The sequence below is a fragment of the Lates calcarifer genome, linkage group LG8, assembly GCF_001640805.2.
Source record: "Lates calcarifer isolate ASB-BC8 linkage group LG8, TLL_Latcal_v3, whole genome shotgun sequence".
In the NCBI taxonomy this organism is placed as follows: domain Eukaryota; kingdom Metazoa; phylum Chordata; class Actinopteri; family Centropomidae; genus Lates; species Lates calcarifer.
In genome coordinates, this window is record NC_066840.1 from 18,171,582 (window position 1) to 18,193,089 (window position 21,508).

The following is a 21,508-nucleotide window of genomic DNA, read 5'->3' on the forward strand; positions in this document are numbered from 1 at the left end:
GGAACATATTTCAGCATGCAATGGCCAAAAAGCAGAGAGGACAGTCCTCACAGAGTTGATACATACAGTAAAGGCATGCATATTTGCATTCAGACCTGGGGGAAATATAGTTTCCAGTTCACTTGTCCTGTTCCTTTCAACTCCACAGAGAGGAACAGAGCCAAGATTCAAACCCAGGACCTTCTCACTGAGTGCAGTCCGCTCAAATCAATGAGTCAGTATACCACATATTTGGAACAATAATCAAATATCTGACAAATAGAAAGATAGAAAGAACAGCTTTGCGCACAGCATGTATTGCAGAGCTTGTGATGTTGGCAGCAGCAAAATGAGCATGTCGTCATAAAAAATTAACTACAAGTGTTGGTGGTTGTAATCACAGATGATGAGGCTATAGACACACTGAGACAAACATGTTGCTTTTATCAGTGATTATAAAGATCCTTTATTTTATGGGCTGGCTTGTGGCTGTTTGACTATTTTCTGAATAAAATATAGCAAAATCTGTAACATTTTGACATATGTCTAGGTGCATATTGCCTAAACATAGCTCAGACAGACAGTACATTCTTTCATTCTTTCCACAGAGAGCTTCTTGTTATGCAGAGCTTTTTTTCATCCTCAGAAAACTGATGGGAATCCTGGTTTTGTTGGTATATGTGGATGCATTTGTTTTGGTAGATAGACTTTCTTTGAGTTATTTAGTTATTATGCTCATAACCTTATAGGTCTGTAATTCAGATATAGTAAACAAGGTTGGACTTATGTTCTTTTGGAAGGCTGTATAGAAGTAACACCAGTACTACCAGGGACACCCTGCGAGGATCCATGGATTGCTGCTAGGTTACGACCTTGTTGCCACTCTGCCATTTCCTGTATTTCATATTTCTTGGTCTAGACAATAATTCAATTTATATCGTGCAAACCAGCATTTCCAGTCATCCCTTTTTATTGTGGCTACAAACTGATTTCACTGATTTGATTAACTGAAGAGCTCCTCCTAGGCATAAAAGATGCCGAATTAATTTTAGTGAAAAACTGTTTGGTGCCATAGCTCAGCTAGTATATGGTCTAGTCTGGGAAAGCTGATAAGAAACTATTCCATTTGCTGGCTGAACTGCAGTGTAATTCACTCACCGCTGCATGTAAACAAACAACGAAACAGTAATTAAATACTATAGAGTATGAGGCTGCACTTATTTTAATTAAATAATGGAAATAATACAGTAATATAGTACATATATATGCTCAGCTACAGATATCAAAAAAATTCAGTTAGTGAGCTCATTCATCCTGCCTGTTATAAAACCTGTGTTGGGACCACAATGATACAAGGCTGCTGCATCCATCATTTGCAAACGGTGTTGTCTAAGCTCCATTTCTGGGTCTGAGGTCGGTTCATAAACTTTTCTTTCACTTCTCACAGGCTCTCATCGTTGCACACTTAAACACATTTCAGAACTTATGGGGCCACATAATAAGCCAGTGTTTAAGGAAAGAATTACTTGAGGCAGAGAAATTATACAGAAGCATAAGATACAAATATTTTCATAGGCTTTTAATTCTTAATTTAGCTTAATTTAAGCAGCTATTAGTGGCACCTCTGTAGAATATGTTGTTACACAAGGCTGGCCAGAAAGCTGGTCACTGTATGATACAGTAGCTCTATACTGCAGGAAAATTGGAAAGGGGGAAAAGGAATGAATATCAGCAGCTGTCATTTCTATTTGGAGGGGGAAAAAATGGACAGATGACTGGTTCATTACTTCACTGTCTGCGCTGTGTGGTTATTAATGCCAGCAAGTCAAAGAGGAAACAGGAGAACATAGTATATTAATCAAAAAGAAGTTCAAAATTGACTGAAGGTTATTACATTGGAATAAGAGAGAGATCTTATTTACACACAAAAAAAGGTCCACATCAGCCAGTCTTATCACTAAGAGGATTACATCTGTCGGAATCTCACCAAAAGTCTAGAAAACTGCAGTCTTGCAAGTTTTTGCTGATATAAATAAAGTGTTTGAGTCTGAGTGAATTTGAATCACAGTATAATAACTTGTGCCCACTCACTGGCCTTATTGTGGCAATGAAAATACTAATTTCACAGTCAGCTAACTGGAGGAGTGAGACCGAAAAATATGTCCTTGGACCTTTGTCGCATGTACTCTTCCAAGATTTGCCTCCATCTATCTTCATGAAACTTCACTCACCCCAAATAGATTCAGCAGTGTCCCAGAAATACAACAAGAAGGCAGGAAGTGGAGCTTAAGCCCTCCATTTGAAATTGTGTCACAATGGGGCTGTGCCTACTTGTCTGGAACAGTCTTTCTCTCTGGATAACCACCGAGAGACTCTGAGTTAATGAGCCTCTGTTTGGCCCTTAGAGGCCACTGTATGTCTGTAACCTCAGAGCCATTTTCTGAATTTCGTAACAGGCCTAATGGAGAGGGAGATGCAGCTCTTAGTCTGATCAGGAGCCCTACTTATGCAAGCACCGTATCATTGTCACCTTCTATCTCTAGACTTGGTGATCAACAGCAGTTTTCAGCAGATGTGTTAAGCAGATTAAAGGTATCTCGTCTGTGAAATACCAGTGTCACTTGAGTCAGGATAATGACCACTGATGTTTTTTTCTCTCTGTTGATTGACAGCTGTATAGTCAGTTTATAGTACGTCTATGTCTTTTGAGCTGTAACCTAGCAGTGTAATAGAGGGCATCTTCTTACATTTAACAGATAATCAAAGCCGAGATCTCAGACACTGACCTGAAAGATGATGATTGAGGGTAATGTTGTGTCAGCCAAAGGAAAGGGGGTTGGGTGAAAGAAGATACTGCATTATAATGAGAGTATATTGTGTATAACATATCCACCCCATATGTTTAATTGAGCTAATACTGAGGCATCTCCAACAGCGTCATCTTTCTATATTGGTATGCAGTGTGCTGTCTTTGACTAAACCCACAACTTTTCATCCAGTAATGCAGCTAGTAGAGTGTGGTAAATGAATTGCTTGCTCAGCGCTTCACAGAACACATTTAAATCGAACAAAACAGAATGTACTGTTGGGAAGATTGATTTGCAACCACCATGTGTCAAGTTGTTCTCCAAAAACAAAGCCTTTAACCATGGGCTAGATTGTTCCTCCAGTTTTAACCACAGTGGGGTTTTCTTGCCATAACATTTCTCAGTGGCCTGTTACACAGCCTGCATTTTAGCGCTTACTTGTGAAAAAAACTAGAGGAAAAAGGCGAATGAAATGAAACTGTTAATTTGGCACCATGGGCCACTGAAGAGTGTTGTTTGTTCATAACATTTATATTCTATTAAACCATATTTTGCAAACAAATTTTTGTAAGACCCCATGCTGCTTAAGTAGTCCTCTGTGGTTTGTTATTAACATGAGTTCACTGGTAGTAATCACAGTTACTGATTACAGTTAATAATTTTTCACACCAAAGTCTGGTCACGGGTCTACTACATATGTGAAAAAAGTTGCGTAAAGCCATTTGTGGCTCCAGAGTGAGCTATGGTAAGTATAACTGTTGGTGGCTGAGTTGCATTGTGGGTATGTATGCGCCAGGTTTTGACAGGGAAGAAGAATGTGTGGAATAAAAAAAAGATATCTCTGGTTTTGCTGCATCAATTTAGTGGGTTAAAAACTGTTTTTTCTTATGATATTAGCTTGATAGTTTAGGGCAGTTTATGATATGACAAAAGGAAGGTGTTGATCTGGCAAATGTGTTAGCAGACAGTTGCGTCTTGCATCAACTTTAGCATTCAGGTCTATTTCTAGTCACCATAGTCCAATATTTACTCTCCCTTTTGTTCAGTTTTGGTCTTTTTTGGTGACAAAAACACTTGGCCCTTCAGCTGCATTTGCCAACACGCAGACAATTTGACATGAGAATGGAAGTGGAAAATATGAATGGATAGACAATAAGCTCTTTTGCAGTTCCTACCATGTATTGTAACTTCAAATTAGGGTCTATCCTATTTTTATTTGCACACTAAGCCACTAAGCCTCTTACAACATGAGTATAAATGTAAGATAAACGGGTCGTATACTGTGTTTGCCGATTACTCGTCTCCGCACAGAATGCCTTCAATCACATAAATCTCAAAATGTAAACACGTTCGGTAATGAGTGAACAGTGATATAACTGGAGGCACTTGACTACAATAATGGATTAGGGCTTTAAACTCAGACTCATTTATTTTTCACCCACATACATCACCCCTAATCAATGGTATGTCTTCAGTTTTAACCCTCCCCCAGCAGGCCCTGACAGTGTCGCTGCTTGCCTCAGTGTTTCAGACTTTTCAACTGTGAACAGCTCTTTTACTCCAAACTTTATGTACTATTAAAAGTTATTATAGTTTAATATTATAGGCAGATGATTATGTGAGAAATTGAATAATGTCACCATTAAAGGTCAGAGCCGTCAGACTGACTGACATCAGATGAATGGCAATGTGCCAGCTCAACAGCAGATTTTAAAAATCTCAATAATTAAATACAAAGGCATTTTTAAGGGCTCTGACAATGGCTGGAGAACAGAGGCAGCCCACAGGAAAAGTGTAACAGCCATTCTGTCTCTAAAGCTTTCAGCCCACATCTCTGCCAGTGAGTGAATGTTACTCAAATGTATTGATAGGGTTTAGATGGAAAGCTCATATCCTTTGTAGAGTTTTATTTCCTGTAGACCATGATGCTCATGAGATGCAACACTGACTCTTGAGGTCTAACAATCAGTTATTTTAAAAGTTCAGTCAAGGAACTGTAAGGACAGATGCATTAAGTCGTGACTGCAGCTATCATTTATGCCAAAATCCATGGTGTTTGTTCTCTGTTTCCTCGCCTGTTTTACTGCATTATATTAAAGGAGTACTTCAGGTAAAGATTCACAATTTAACCACCCTTTTAGACTGTATGACAGGCACTCAAGATTAACCCAGTTATTAGAGCCTGACTGGTGTTGACAGGGCCGACATACAAGCGAATATAAACACAGTGCAGGTACACTGGTAATGTCTTATAAGCTGATGTGTAAAAGGAAATGTCAGGACAGAATTGTCAAAGATATAGTTGAAGTCAGTTGGATGCAATATCTGTAACACAGTTACATTTACGTTTACCATTGAGCACTTAAAAGTTTGTTTTCCAATTACAAAATGTAACACTCAATGGATACCTTAGCCCTAATTATTTAATAACCAAACATAAAGGATTCCTGTTTAAGAATATTTGTTTATGTTTATGTACTAAAAATGATGGGCTATACTAATTACCCAGCCCAGTTAGGTTTAATCTCATTCTGTTACATCTCAGATTTGTAAACATGGATTCCCACAGTAACCTGGTAATAAATATCAGCTGTGATTCTGATGAATTGTTTGGTTTCCCTAAAAACTGTAGTACAACGAAGTGAAGGAAAGAAAACACTCTATAAAGCAGTATATCCAAACTTTATGTACAGCTGTTAGTGTGATATAAGCTACTATAAAATACACATTTCTACACTCAGCTGCCAGTTTATTAGATACAGAACTCCTACCTAAACATAATGCATTCTAATACACCAGCTCTGCAGTAAGTTCTACTTTCATGAAAGTCATAATGTTCAGTTTTTGTTGAAAGGGAATATTAAGATGTGTTGATTCACCTTTATGATCATTAGAAGGCTGCAGTGTTGCTCAGCTGTATTGCATTATACTGAGAGGTATTTCTATATTAAGTTTATCCTCACTGATATAAAATCATTCTTACAAGGTACTGTATAATTCTGTAGTTTAGCAATGTGCAAGCTATGTGTGGAACTGAACTTGACTGATTAGGTATTTAACCCTGACCAACAGCACAATGCGTTAATGTTCTTTTACATATCTTGTGTATGTATTATTCTCTCATACACAAAGTCTTTATGTCAAAGTAGTATTAACATCTAACATCCATTTTACTAGATTTAAGAACTGACCTGAAGAACTGATCTGTGCCACATGAGGAAAGCATGAACATGTGATGGGTTGTCTGTTCACCTTGGTACCTCCTGTGCTTCAAATGAGATTCATGACAAATCCCCTACAAGAGGCCAGCCAATATGCTAGGTAATAGCATGCTTGGCAGTACTTATCTGTCTCCATTAAAGATACAGGTCATATCCCACAATGTCAAAACCATTAAATCAAAAAATATAGCATGATCACCGGTTGAAGCTGGGCACAGTTGCAGTTATAAAGTAGCTCTGATGGAGGAAGATTAAAAATAGTTGATCTTACACAGTTAAAAAAAAAATCTGAGGACAAATTAAAAAGCTATGACAGGTCTTAATCAGAAAAATTTAAATAATTAGAAGTGTTGTGACCAATTTGCATATCCTTGTCAGCGGCTAGTGGTTTTTCACTACAACCATTACCAGTTTGAGCGCCACTGGAGATCACTCCTTACGCTTTCAGGTTGACCCATTAATATTAAATTCAATCACCTTGTGCTACAATTGGGACTTGCACCTTGATATGAAACAGTCGTGATGTGAGTGTACTGCACCTTTTGCCATTTCAAGTTAATACTGCAGGAAAATGCTTATCTAACTTAAAAAAAGAATTACACTGAGCAATTGTGCTTAATTCTATATCATTTCAAGGCTCTGTGTGGATCTGTCAAAATGAGCTACTCTGCACATTTATAATGCAGATAAGATCAAGGCTTGGACAGTCAACCACTTGCCTGGGATTCATTTTTATTTTTCTTAACAGTTGAGGCAACAGTGATTCAGTTTGAACTCCACAACTCCTCTGAATGCAGAAATTGACCCCCTGTGAGATTAATGTCTTCTTCAAGACCTGCAGTTCTGGTCTGAACATCATCACTGCTCAAGGTTCACGTCTCAGCTCAGACCAACATGCGAGCCAACTACCTAATGAGCAACGCTTTGATAAACCAAACTAAAAGTAAAAAATATTGGTTGATTCACATCTCGCTTGGTCTGACTAACAGTCTAAAATCAAAAGATACTTAGTTTGCAGTCAGCAAAGCATCACAGCATTATATTTTGAGACCAGGAAATTGTGAATGTTTAGCAAATTTTCCTTGGAAAAAAAACAATTTTCTTCAAGTAATCAATTAGTCAACCACTAGTTGCTATTATATATTAATTACTGGGATTTTTATGATTTTCATATGAAACCATATAAGTAGATATTTTGAAAGATACACATGCTTTACTGCACTACAAATTTGTTGTCTGCATTGATTGCAAGGCCTAAAAATGTCTCACTGCTTCTGATACTTGCAAAAAGAAGAAGATTGACAAGCATGTAAACTGAACATGCTCTGCCTCTATGCTCAGTAGACAGTGAGCACAATAAAGTACACAGAAATCTCTTACTGTTATAACATGATTTCACCCCACAAAGAAAGGCAACAAAAGCCAGGGAATAATCCAACAATGCCAGCCTTTAATGGCCACCATTCCCAGCTGAGAAATACTGCCCCTAATGTTTGCTTTAAGAGCTCTTTCTTCAAAATTGTGGTTATTTTCGAGATCCCTTTTGTCTTGGCTCGGAGGTATCTGGAGCAGTTAGGAGAGCTGGGTAATGTGTGAGCTCAGCTTTCTGTCCATATAAGCCATGGATGCCACAGAAAATACCCAGAATGCCACAGAAATTGGTTGAGTCATCTGAACAGCCCATAGTTTCTGACCTTTTGCAGTTTGGTCTTGGCTAATTGATTTGGGCAGATTGTTAAACAGGCTAGAATCACTACTCTACCTAACAAAAAACTGCATGATGTTTATAACAAAATTCATTCGATCTGTCTCTGTCTATTTCCAATCATCCATTACAAGCTAAATTGCCCCAAATAAGCGTCCGTCAGTGACCATCAAAGGTCATGACAGAGAGAAATTCAAAGAGCAAACTGGACTCTTTTCTGTTCAGCATTCCTTACTGGCATCTCCTCTCATTTCACCAATGAAGACCTCTAAACAGGATATTAATAATGAATAAAGAGTGAAGATATAACACATATTCCCGCCTTTGTTAAGCAGGAAAGCTGGTGCCAATTAAAATGGCAATGACCTGTTGTCGGGGTCCTCTGTGGATATAATGATAATAGGTAACACCGTGGCAGCAGGATTGAGATTGACACATTTGTGTATAGTGACAAAGAGACACTGAGAGCCAACAAACGGGGAGCTCTTCTCTCACAAGACTGTGGATTGCTGCCACAAAAATCAATATTCCAGCTTCATTCAATTACATGGAGAGCAGGTAGCTCAGTGGCACTCACTGCAATGACAGATGCACTGCTGAGGATGGTCACTGGATTAACTAGAATAAACAATAAAGCTGCCCTAAAACTTTGAATACACATAGTAGGTAAATGGCTGAGGTTATGGTGTAGTATAGTGTAGAGGTAAAAACCTATTAAACATAACTAATAAATATTGTATGGTGCAAACATTTATAATGTGGGAATGGGATAAACTGCAGTGACTAGAAATGCATGGCTAGGAAACCAAACATATAATCCGCACAAAAACGGCGTTTTTGTGCAGTTTCTTTTTTATGCGCACACACAAAAACGCACGCATACACGGGCGCGCTCACAAGCACACACGCACACATTCAAGCATCTAAGGTCCTTTACATAGCCCAGCATACAGTGTTGTTCAACAATCTGGGACTAGAAATCCGAGTTAAAATCCTGATCTTGAGAAATCTTGAGTTATTGTTAACTAATAAAAATACACAATAATTCAAGTTTTCTTTTACGCTGTCAGAACGACCGAAAAACTCCCTCTGTTGAATTGTTTTGATCTGATTGTTTTAATTAAACAACTGATTTTTAATAATCGGCTGTCCTCCTCATTTAGAGACAGATAATTTTAAAAAGACAAGTCCTTACTTACCCAAAGTTATAAGATGAAACAGATAAACTCCCCACAGATCCATCTCTCTGTGAAACGAGAAGTCAGATAACGTGTCGGATCTTCACCTACAGCTGTATAATTACACGGCAAGAGGAGGATATCCCGTTATGCATGTGGAGATCATTATTGGCACAAGGAGAATAATCTCTTGGAAAAATCCTTCAGTCGTCTATTTTTAAGCTTGCTGTCGCTGTCTTTTATTTTTCTTAGAATCCCGTTAGTTTCTTCCAAGACGGTGTCACAGTCGCGCTTTTGCGCAAAGCCAGAGCCATGCGTAATGATGAGACTGAAAGTTGTTCCTGTGCGCTGTACGGTCCGGTATTGTGAGAGAGAGAACCTTCTGTTGCGCGTCGATGTGGTCGCACAGTCAAGTCCTTGAGTCTGCTGCTGGAGAGATGCTGAGTGCTGCCGGGAAAGAACCACTGCCAAAAGGGAGGGAGAGAGAGTGAAAACTGTTTGTGCAGGAAAGAACATTAAACAGCCTGGTTACATGGTCAGGGATTCGGTGCCGGTAATAAAGTGTGACATGAGGTTAATTCCGCAGCAAAATCGTTATTATGACTTACCTACAGGGACTCATAGTCTCTGTGTGGCATTTTATAGCGATCTTAACCAGGTCTTTACTGATACTCTATGACATTTCTCTAGTATTTTCAGTGTATTTTCTATAATTTTTATATCAGTCTAAACTCAATGAGTAATTTCTGCTTTTTACTGTAATTGATTTTCATGGTGGTTTTGGGAGACCAAGGTTTCATAATGCCCTTTCATAATTGGTGTCCCTTGTCCTCTATCATCAGCTCAAGGTCTAACACTTGTCATTCAGTTTGCTCATATAGTATGATATAACACAGATTTTTTTTTTTTTTTTTTTGTAGTGGAACATGAATTTTAAAAAAAAAAAGCAGAAAGAGCTTAAAAAGAAAAGTGAAAGGCCAGTTTGAATAGTGCTGAAAAAAAATGTGTGTTTGCCTGGGATGAATTTCTGGGCCAGCCATGTGTATCATGCTTAAACCATTGCTTTTTTTCAGCATATTCTCTCTAACCGTCTAAACTTTTTGTTGATAGAGGTCTTAACAGGACTCCCTAGGAAATTAAAAAAAAAAAGTTAATATCAGTGCAGATCCAGAAGAGGCAGATTTGGGGCATTCTCATCCAGAATCCTGTATCATTTTAGTTTTTCTGTGCACAAAGTTTGAGCGCTGATAGTCCAAATTCAGGTCGACAGCGCACCTCTAATTGGTTACACAATAAGATACAGAAAGACAGGCAGTCCCTTCCAGTAGATCCCCTCCTATGTCAGATAGCTTTAGGTGGTTAGCAACTTAAATTGGACAAATCTTCTCTCAGCTGTTATTAAATGATAAGAGTGGCCAAACTTGCAATGATAACACGAGGGAAGACTTGTAAAACCAGAGAGTCACCTGGAGAGCTTGTGTGGTGATGGAAAAGTGTTGTTGTATTTATGTGAAACTGTGAAAGGTTTTTCTTTTGTTCCAAAAAGCACTTGGCCCCCATAGAGCGGTGGATCCAGTTCCTGGTCACTACTGACAACCAGAGCTGCAAAGCTCCATTTTCTGAGCTGTTCACTGTTTTGAAACAGACAGTTATTGATTCTTTAGTGTTAAGAATTCAACTTTCACACCATCTGTTCATTTTATGGTTCAGAGAGAACATCAGTCGGCCAGGATGTGCATTTGGAGTTTGTTGACTCACCCCTTTAGTATGTCTCCAAAACAGCAACAACAAATGGAGTTTCCAGATGATCCATGCAAACAAAGCTGGTGAGGAGCAGATAACAATGGGGTTACCATGTTGGATCAGCCAGAGTCAGTGCATGTGCTTTACAGTATGTGTGTGTGAGCATGTGTGTCTGTGTCTGTAAGGCAACTCGGGGGTCCAAAAGGATGATCCAGCTGTGTACTGAAGACAGAATGAAGACCTCTGAAGAGCCATTTTAGCCTGCTGGTGTTATCTTTGCTGCCATTCATGGCTGCTCTACAACATCCTTTCACTGGCCTTACATGAGCTGGCAACATTAATTCAAGCATTTTCAGAGCCATAGTTTTTTCAAGTTTTTTATTTTCTTTCTTTTCTTTTTTTATTTTTTTTTTTTGCTGAGGCCTCAGATTGAAAAGACTGTAACTGTAAAATGTCTTTACGCCTCAACGATTGTAATTTTAACTCCCTAACAAGCTTGCAATGAGAATATTTGGAACAATACATTACCATCTCTATCGGGAGTTGGAGTGCTTAAACGTAGGGAGATGGGCTCTGAAAATGCTTTATGAATCTTTAAAGAGCGACTCAGTGCCATGGGGATCTTTTGGTAAAGTACATATTTGCAATGTGCTTCTGCATTTGTAATTCAAATCAACATTAAATTTTGCAAGAATGAAAAAGCCCCGTCAACGGTTTAGGGAGAATTAGAGGGAAAATGTTTATTTTCTTCTAAACCATTTAAGTGTTTGGCTCCCTCCCAGTGGATTGTGGGTGCAGCGGGGGTTTGTCTTTCTTAGCCCCCAAATTAACATACGCCGACCTAACGTGATCTGAATCACCACGGCTGTGATTTCTCCAGTAGAAATGTAGCATATCAGTCTCTTAAGCCAGTGCCCTCTCTTCCTCTTTGGGGAACTGTGTTACTGTCAATAGGTCCAGGATCTCTTACTTACTATAACAATCTTTCAATATGGAGAGTAGGTGCTGTTTAAACATGGGAGATGGACAGCTTGTAGTTCTTGCTTCAGGCAAAGGCACATTGATTTCCTATCTTTGTGAGCCAGAGCAGCATGGACACAACATTAATGAGGGATTAGTTATTGTACCCATAATCATCGCTATGTCAAAGCACCAGAACTGGGTGACGAAGAAGGGCTTTGTAAATATTTATTGGAACGGCTTTAACATTTTACTGCTATGCTCACTGCCAAATGCAGACTTCTAACTTCTGCATGACGAACCAAAGCGTAGTGACCTCCTTTCCCCCGGTTCAAAGTACCGTGTCTCATTTGACTCATACCCTTTTTTTGTTTGTTTGTTTGAAGGATTTTTTATTTAATTTTTTTTTTGTTTTGTTTAGGGAGGTTTCAGCGCTCCTACACATTGCTGGAACAGCCACACAAGTGCTTTCATTTGTTTTGCCCGATTAGACCTCATTCAGGTTGAAGTTGGGCAGGGCCCACAGGGACTTATGTGAGGGCACCCAATGCCTCGTTCTAAGAGATCTTTTTCATAGTAGACATTTTGCCTTGGTATAGTTGGAAAAACATGAGTACAACGTATTACATGTAACATTGGCTCTGTTATATCGAAGTCAGCCACGTCTGTGATCTAGCATTCACAATTCAGATGTTTTCACTTGTCAGGTGTAACTATGACATTAATGATAGCTCTGTTTTACTTAAGTGTGGCAGCTGTGACTGTGAGGCAGTATGCACTATATCAACAGCTAAATTAAATCCAGCAATTACACATTTTATTATTTACATCTGTTTTCTACTGTGACATGTAAAAATGCCATCTGTAAAGTCTTATCTAAAGTTTTAATGTGACTCAGTAATGCTAGCATGTTCCTAGGAGCCTACACCACTGCTGTAGTAGTTTCAGGTATTTATCCACTTCAGCTCCGATCGACAGTGATGGAAACATATCACCCCGGTAAACTCACTAATTTCTGCCCCTTTTCTGGTGCAGTGCTTTGGTATGATTTGAAGTTCTGAACGTTGGCACGCACATAGCCACGAACATTAATTGTTTTTTACAGGCTATGGGCATAACTTGCACTGGCGTTGTTCTTCATATGCAGCACTGCAAGGTGCAGTGTTGGCAAGACAGTGAGGTGAGAGAGCTTCTCCTGATTCCAGGGGGAAGAGAAGTCACTGGCCTCAGTTCTGCTTTCTGCTCACTAACCCAGTTCTCTGGCACATTTGTGGCAAACTTGTCCACTGGCAATGGGAAAGGAGTTGATTGACTTTTTTTTAAAGTGGGTTTGCCCATGTTTACATGACCTGTATATACACATTAATTTTGATGTAAAAAAAAAGGGTGTAGGATGCATAGATAGAATTCACTGTGCCACTTTCTGGTGTGATTGACTGGGGTTTAATAATGATAAAGGTGTAAGTTGTCCTACCTCGACATTTGCACAAAACAGGAAAGTCAGTGAAATGTCAGTCAAGCAGTCTGTAAACACCCACAGAAACCTGAGAGGAGGTCTAATCAGGTGAAATGTTTTAATTATTTGACAGTAGTCTTTTTTCTCTTCTTTATTTATTACCATAATTTGAGATATCAGAGCTCTCTGTCCTTCTCTCAGAATCCATTAGCTGTCATTCGTTCTTGTGCGGTATGGTAAACAAGTTTCACAGACTCGAACATTTCCCTGGATGGATAATCCATCACAGTGAATACAAAGTCTTAATTTTAATGGTGTTACTTCACTGCTCAAGCGGAGAAGTTTTGTGTCAGGCTGTGCGTGCTGTTACGCTCTAACTACTGTCAATCATCTGACATCCACAGAAAAACATGGGAAGTCTGCAGCAAGAAATAATTAATGAAAAGCATGTCACCTTATGAATTTTATCTGTGTCATCATATTTGAGACACTTACTGTATGTTGGCCAAGGAATAGAAGAAAGGTAGGTTAAAGATGGAGACAAGAGTTCATGTTGCAGTGTGCCATAATGAGCTTGGTGACATGTGTTTCAGGACCTCATTCTGCACCTCCAAACATTCACAGAGCTGACTAAGAAGGAGGCCATGCATACATACTAGTCCCAGGATAGTGGCGTCATGTCTACACTTGATTGCGAACAGAGTGGTAGTTGTTCTGTGTGAACCCCCGAGGACACTTCCTCTTTCTCTTTCTCCCCCCCCCTAACAGCTCAGTGGGTCAGTGTGGGACAGACTTGAAACGACTTAGAAGAACTTCTTTTCCACACCAGAACTGTCACTGTCTCATTCATGAATATTTGAAGAGGCTTAATGTGGTTAAATAAAGCTTTAATTCCCGCAGGACAGCCAATATTGGCAGTGGATTCTCTTTTAAATGTCTGGGGAGAAAATCTACCTTGTCATTGTCCAGTGTTTGATGGAGAGGGACTCCAATATTTGTCAGTTGCGCTGGGGAAGTTTGGGCACGTGTAGTCACGGCGATCTGAGAAGGGTGTTTCACAGGCAGTGCCATGCCAAATAGAGCAGTACTCAAATGGTGCCAGACTGCATGGCGGGCATTCGTACAGACGGTGACTCCGTTACCTCTCACTACAACAGATGGTGTGTCTCATGCATACTGCGTGGAAGGTTATGTTACTGCTCTGCGGATGCGAGTTGTGTCTTAAACCTAATTTGGACCACACAGGTGCAGACACGAACAGGCACATATGCATGCAAAGACACATATGTGAAGAGGAAGAGAGGGCACCACTGAATTAATTAAACAATAAGTGTTGAAAAAATGATAATAATAGTTTTCTAATGGTAAGCACAGTCAAGACTGGCACCACATGCTGCAACACCAACACTGTCACAAAGGTGTGGGTTGTTTTTTTCCCCCCAATCCTTCCTTTCTTTAACAGCTGAATGTAGGACACATGTATCCGCTCCTGACTAGCTTCACTGCAGTGTATTCTCCTTTTTCATACCCCTTCCCTACCCCTACCCCTTCTTTCACCTCAGGGTTCAGCCATTTCCACTCATGTAATTAAAGATTAGTAGAGACTTAGAAAAGGAGCAAAAAGATCAGGTTATGCTGGCTTTGACAGATGTTAAATTCATGTATTCTTTCTTCCTTTCTCCAGAATTGGCTATCTATCTCTGTGGTAGGTTTGAAGGGGTGATAAGGTTATCCAAGAACATCTATCACTGATTTCCTGACACTCCTGGTGGCCAAAAATAATCAGATGGCACCTGGATCAACAGCTCTGTGTTTTAAGATCCATAACTCATCTCCTGGGATTTTGTGAATGTGAGTGCACTCACCAAAATATGTGTGGGTGAGCACATGTGTGTGTCTGCAGATTTTTGTTTGCTTGTAAATGGTTATTTGGTCTCTCTCTCTGACATTTCGATGAGAATTTATGCTGCTCGCCACACATATTTTTTTAAGCTAGAAGCACTGAGCAGATGTTCGTGGGAAGTGATGCTGCCATGGAAAACCAGTCTGAAGCGCATTCTGCTCAAAGCTGAAATATGTTAAACTTTTAGACCTTGGTACTTGAAATGCTTGAGTCATGATCATTTCTTTCAGTGTTTATTAACTGATCCTACCACAATGCAACTTTATAGGAATACATGATGTGAAGACTGTGCTCCCCTACAACACATTTGTGTATTTGGTAACAGTATGGATTTGACATGCCATTTTCTGCTGTTTGTCATGTCAAACCATTGTCTTAAGCTAATAGAATAAGTGAACTTCATCGTTGGCAAAATAGAGCATTTCCACAACTGCAGACAGCTCTTGGCAAGTAAATCAGCCTGACTCTTGTGTGGGCTTGGGTCTTTAAATACCTGCAAATGAGAGTGAGATTTGACAGCCATATGTTGCCTTGGTCATTTCTGAGTGGCACCCAAGACTTCAGAACTTGAAAGAGTTGTGCAGTGGTTCATAGAACAAGGTTTGTTACACATAACCCAGCCTCTGTGTTACAGTTAATTAAGCAGCTTTAGGCAGTTTAAGCAATTACTGGGCAATGGTTATGGTTAACAGAAGCCTAAAAATCTAAATCTAAAAACCTATCCTCCCCTCCCCAGAGAGATCCTGACACACAGACAGACCAAAGCAGTTAGAGCTGAGTGACTAAGCAACCAACCTCGCCATATTAACCAACATCTGCACTTACTGCAGTGCCAAAGCAGCACATCAGCAACTCCATCCATCTGTCTCCTGAAAATGTAGACTTAAAGCATAAGCAAGCATTTCAGGTTGTGAGAAAGGAAAGGAAAGAGTGAAGTGAATTGTTGGCAGCAGTGTTGGTTAAAATGAAAGGGCTCCTGTTCTGGGAGATGGACGGCTTGAAAACCTGAGTGATATGTAGACAGTCACTCCTCCCTTTAGACTTCTGTGTTTTTATGAAAAAGCCAACTCTACAAAAGAGAAGTTTCCATTCAAGATACAGCTTTAATAATGTGATGTTTCAGGAGTGATGTGAGAGATGGGGTTAATTTTAGGCACACATGTCTTTGTTATGAACCGTGTTTTAACACTGACCTGACCTGGACACCACTTCATTGATGTTGTCCATGCTGGTCATGTATGTGAGTCCCCTGGGAAAAATGCAATTAACCAAATTAGAAGGCAAAATCTTGTGAGGCCAAAGGTCAAAAGGGGATCCATTGCTGTTTTCCATACTGGTTGTAAAGCAAACAGCTCAGTAGCAGTGTTATTTCTAGCCGTTTAAAGTGGAAACCTATTACTTTGACTGTTATCTCACAGTTACCTTGCATATGAGCACTGTTTTATCATTTGCACTTTGTTTCTTACTTACATAAGCATACATGCATGAACATATACCAGAATGCTAAAGTGCACACATTTATTTTTCACACACGTACCATATACTGTTGTTTTCATAGGGCATTTTACATAATTTCAATAATGTATTCAATCTCAAACTCTTTGAAGTCATCATCACTTTCATTTCTCTTCAAGCAAGCTGAAGTGGCAATTTACCTTGTGTCTTTATTTAATAGGCTGCAGAGTGAGTGGTTGAAGTCAGGGTGTCTGTCTTCAGACAGGAAAATGAATTTGCAATTTGTAATGAGCTCCGCTTCCGTGCAAGTACTTATTCATGAAATTAGCTGTTTGGCAGTGCAAGTGGATGCGACTGTGAAAATTCACACAGTGGTTTGCAAGCTGTCTTTGTCTTTATTCCTTGTTAGTATGATAATGCTACTTGTTGATTCCTGTTAACAGGAAATTTAGCATCCGCCTATTGTGAGTTGAGGAGGACTTGTGAAGAGATTTAAATTACTGAGAGGCTGATTATTTCATGGTCCCCATATTTGATAACTAATTTTCTGTACTTTCAGTCGTACATATGATATATATTAGGCATATTGTGGCCTGTGTGTCAGCTGGTGATTCACTCTTTTGGCCCTGGGGCAAGCGATGTGATCCTTCAACTCATGCAGTATTCAACTCCATCGGTTTTCCACAGTGCCTTTCCTTGCTTACGTACGTGCACATTTACTGCAAATACAGCCTGAGGTTTCCATGAATATTGCACTGTGCGATGCTCTATGGTAAAGTCCATGTTGTGTGCAGTGTCCCATTACTTTGTGAATTATAGATGAAGGTTATGGCAGAGGGTTACCTCATGTTCAATGTAGTTCAGATTAGGGATTCACTGATCACATTTCTCTCCAGTACTGATTCTGCTCTTTTCTAATTTTTCAGTTAACCTCACTGTGCAAATGTGATTGGAATCATTCTCCTGCTGGCTGTGTAGATTTGATAAGACTTTAACTCTATATCAACTCTGAAGTTTGAATGGAGACATTTATACACCTACATTGTTTTTAGATCTGTGTAAAGTTTGGTTCGAACTGTCACTGTTATAAAGGACCCTTCAATAAGCTCTTAGTTGTTGTTGCTGTTAGTTACCGTTGCTATATCCTTCCAATCTACCACTGCATACTGTATGCCATTTGTAATGATAGCATAGTTAGGGCCCGAGCAACGAGTTGCGTGGGCCCAACGGGGCCATGCAACGAGTTGCAAGGACCCTCTTGTTTTCGGTCTGTTTATTATTATTATTATTATTATTATTATTATTATTATTATTTTTTTTCTTCTTTTTCCGCCTCTTAGATCGGCTTTTTGAGGGCCTTAACATGCGTGAAAACTTACCAAAATTTGCAGATGCGTCAGGCACGGCGAAAAATTTAATAATTTAGGGGTCTTGAGCATGGGCGTGGTAAAATGCCCTCGGTAGCGCCACCTACATTTTTAAACGGAACAGCCCCTCAAGCCCGTTGCGCCTAAAAATCTGAAAATCTGCACACATATGTAACATCCCATGACGCACCAAAAAGTCTCTTGGAGCCATATTCTAAACCCAACAGAAAGTATTTTTATTTTGACCGGAAGGTGAAAAAATTGTGTGTTTTTGGCCATTTCCAGGGGTCGCTTGAACGCGAACTAGTCCTAGACGCATTATCCGATTGACTTCAAAACTTAATAGTATGTTCTTAAGACATAGACGATGTTAAATTGCGGCAGATTTTGAGTTTTTGTTGAAGGGCGTGGAAGTTATGGCCCCTCAAAGTTCGATTACTCGCCACGAAACAGGAAGTTGCTTTATTTTTGCTATATTTCGGCCATACTTTGTCCAAACTGCATCAAACTTTACAGGATTGTTAATGGTACCTATCTGCACACATCCATATGTCAATATTCATACAATTGTTGTAGCGCCACCTATTTATAGCAGGAAATGACATATTTTATAGTGTGATGTCCAGTTTCTAGACGGGTGACCAGATTCACTTCAAATGTTGTCAGCCCCTCCTTGACAATTTTTGGAAGACTGGCTCCGAAAATTGTGAGTTTGGGTCGAAGCGTGTGCCGGTTCTGGCCCGTCAAAGTTCGGAAACCCAACTTCCTGTTTGAAACCTCAGATTTTGGGGTAACTTCCTGTTGCGACTCTCTACTTTATCCTACAGATGGAGCCATTGTATTACTCTTTGATGGGTTTTTGGAAGGGGGTCTCTGTGTGTGTGTGTCTGTGTGTGTGTGTTTGAGGGGGGAGGGGAAGAGGAGTTGATTGAGTCTGTGAGAAGCTGCCACAGGGAGGTTACAGTCAAGAGAGCCATGAGCTGTCACAGATGATGAGTTCTGAAAAATATTATCACAGAAAATAATTAGCATAAAAGCTTTTATTTTAAATTTGTTGCAACAAATTCAGGTTTCTTACAGCATTTTCCTTATTGAAAACTAAATTCTACCTGAAATGTATCAATAAAAATCTTCTTTTGCAGTTAATGTCACCAGTTTATAGTTTAGTTTTAATAGCATTCCCTGTCACTGATGTGCCTTTAATTATCGGTTCTATCAGGGATCATTTATGTGTTTATCTTACGGGGGTGAGCCACCTCACAGGTTGGTTATATTACCTGTTGACCTCAGCTCAGTGAGCTAAGACAATGTTTAATGCAGTGTTTTTTCTGATATGAAAATGGATATTATTCAGCACATCTAACCTCAGCAGGCCCCTCTTCAGAAACTCATATCTGCAGATGTCAAAGCTGGCTCAAAAAATTAAACTGGCTTCAAATTAATTTTAAGGAATTGTAGGTTATTTTGAATTCATGTAATCTTTCTCCATCACCCTTTCTGTTTCTTTCCATCTCTCTACTCATCTTCTCCCATATGTCTCCCCTTGACCAAAGCTGAGCGTGGATTGATGCTGTCTTTACAGTTTGGTTTTGATCAGTTAGGAAATTTCACACGGGGTCAGCTGATTTTTTCGTGTTACTCAGTGTACGGCGACAGGAAAAGTGCACTAGGTCCACGGGCGTCGAGGTGAACCAGCTGAATATAAGCCACTCAAGTTGACGACAAGTGCATTGAAAAGTAAAAGCTGCTGGCCTTTACCTTTTCTTTGTCAAAGCGCCTGTTCGGCAAGTAGTTAGTAAAGTAATATTTTCAGCCTTGTCCACAGTCTCATAACATGTTTAACAGGAAGCACAGCACGCTGGTTAAGCTCATGGCAAACTGTTACTAACAGCTAAAATGAAAGCTTGTCTGTATGTAGTCTAACTGGTTAGTTTGTCACTAATCTCCAAATTTTGCAAATTGCTATAAACTTCACTCTCTTAAACCAGTAACAGTCTGAGCTGGACTGATAGGGGTCTGTATGGATAAAGATAAAATCCTAATGATACCCATCCCTACAGCTGGTTAGTGGCTTCGCCCTGACTTTAGGCAGATGAGATATTCACTGTTCAAATAACTTCATTATAAGCCTTGTTTAAGCATAAATGATTTATATATGCACCCAATAACAGAACTTAAAAAAATGCTTTTGCTCAAAGCTCAAAGCTTTTAAACTCAAGTTAAAACTGAGTTTTATCTCCTTTTGGGAGGGGGTATCTGTGTGTGTGTGTGTGTGTGTGTGTGTGTGTGTGTTTGTGTTTGTGTTTGAGGGGGGAGGGGAAGAGGAGTTGATTGAGTCTGTGAGAAGCTGCCACAGGGAGGTTACAGTCAAGAGAGCCAAGAGCTGTCACAGATGATGAGCTCTGAAAAATATTATCACAGAAAATAATTAGCGTAAAAGCTTTTATTTAAAATTTTTACATCTCGGAAGTGTGAACTGTTACGCCAGCGTGTGCCCTGCGACCTGCGTTGACCCCGCGGTTGCCGGGGTCCCGCGGTCGCCGCTCCCCCGACGGGCGCCGGGTGCGAGGGCCCGTTCAACGCTGCTCGCAGCTTTAATTATCTTTGAAACTATAGGTCCTTCATTTCAGAGGGCTTAGTCGTAGGATTACAGTTAAGTATATTTGAGAAAATTATCAAACTGTTATGAGGTGTTTGTGGTGAATTAGAGAAGATTTTTAAAACTTCACTACAAGTGTATGGTCTGTGTTAATACAGTACTTGGTTGAAAGAGGTTTTTTTTTTTTTTTTTTGGATTGCCATTAACTACTGAGGGTTTGGTCCTGTACATCACTTTCTAAATTAAGATATGGGGTCTGAATAGATGGAATTTCACTTCTCTATACATGCAGAAACACTCTTCAATCATTAATGCCTAATTGTACAATTCAGTGTGTAAAATTCACCAGTAGCACATTTACTGCACATTCAGTATAACTTACACACATCACCTTAAAAACTCTAAACTAATATAGCCTCTATATAAATGACCTGTCAATGAATGCCACAAGAGAAGTTTTTAACTTAACTCTCTTCACAGCAGTTCTCTCATAAGCTGTCATTGTAAAACCTCTCACAGAACGTGTAGCAAGCATTATAAATAATAAGGCAATCTGCTGTAGGTGTCATCCCCTCCTGCTTTAATAAATAACTGCTCCAACTTCAGGTCCCCAGATCTCACAGTGCCTTCGCTTCATAGTTAAGCTAGAAATCACTGCAATATAACACGTTTTACTCTTTGTCTTTTCACACAGACAAGAAATGTAGCACTATTTATTTGTTCTTTGTCTTCCAGGGTCCCTGTAGACTCATTCCTCGGGTGGCTTGTTACCTCAGCATAATTTACACTGTACAGTGTAAAGAGCAGCTTATTTAATCTTTTTTTTTCAAAGATTAATGCACATACAGTAGATGTGGTTAGGACATTTTCCTTGTTGAATGATCATCTGAAATTTCATGTTCAACTAAATGTTTAACAGAGTTTGAGCTGGTGAACTGTTGAGTTCCTCAGGTTTTGACTGTGGCAACGTGACTAATGTTGCTGCTGTAGCTGTGACCAATTTGTGGTTTTGCTGAGGATCAAACAGTGTGGCTGAATCTTAGATTTTCTCTTGATGGAGGAGATGAGTTTTTGTCGCTGGCACTATCGGTCACTGTCGGTTGCTCTCATAAAGAGTTTTTAAAAATATCTTTGA

At 39.6% G+C, this 21,508-nt stretch overlaps 1 protein-coding gene and 1 long non-coding RNA gene across 3 annotated transcripts in view; one reads left to right on the plus strand and one right to left on the minus strand.

The window, feature by feature from the left end:
• Window positions 1-9,346, minus strand: part of gfra4b (GDNF family receptor alpha 4b) — a 40,127-nt gene extending 30,781 nt beyond the window's left edge. For both annotated transcript variants that reach the window (XM_018694128.2, XM_018694129.2), the window contains exon 1: window positions 8,912-9,346. In XM_018694128.2, coding sequence (XP_018549644.1) covers window positions 8,912-8,954 — 43 coding nt within the window. In that variant the 5' untranslated portion in view covers window positions 8,955-9,346. The remainder of the gene's footprint in view (window positions 1-8,911) is intronic.
• LOC108895361 (uncharacterized) overlaps window positions 1-21,508 on the plus strand; it is a 77,695-nt gene that overhangs the window by 43,487 nt on the left and 12,700 nt on the right. The window lies entirely within an intron of this gene.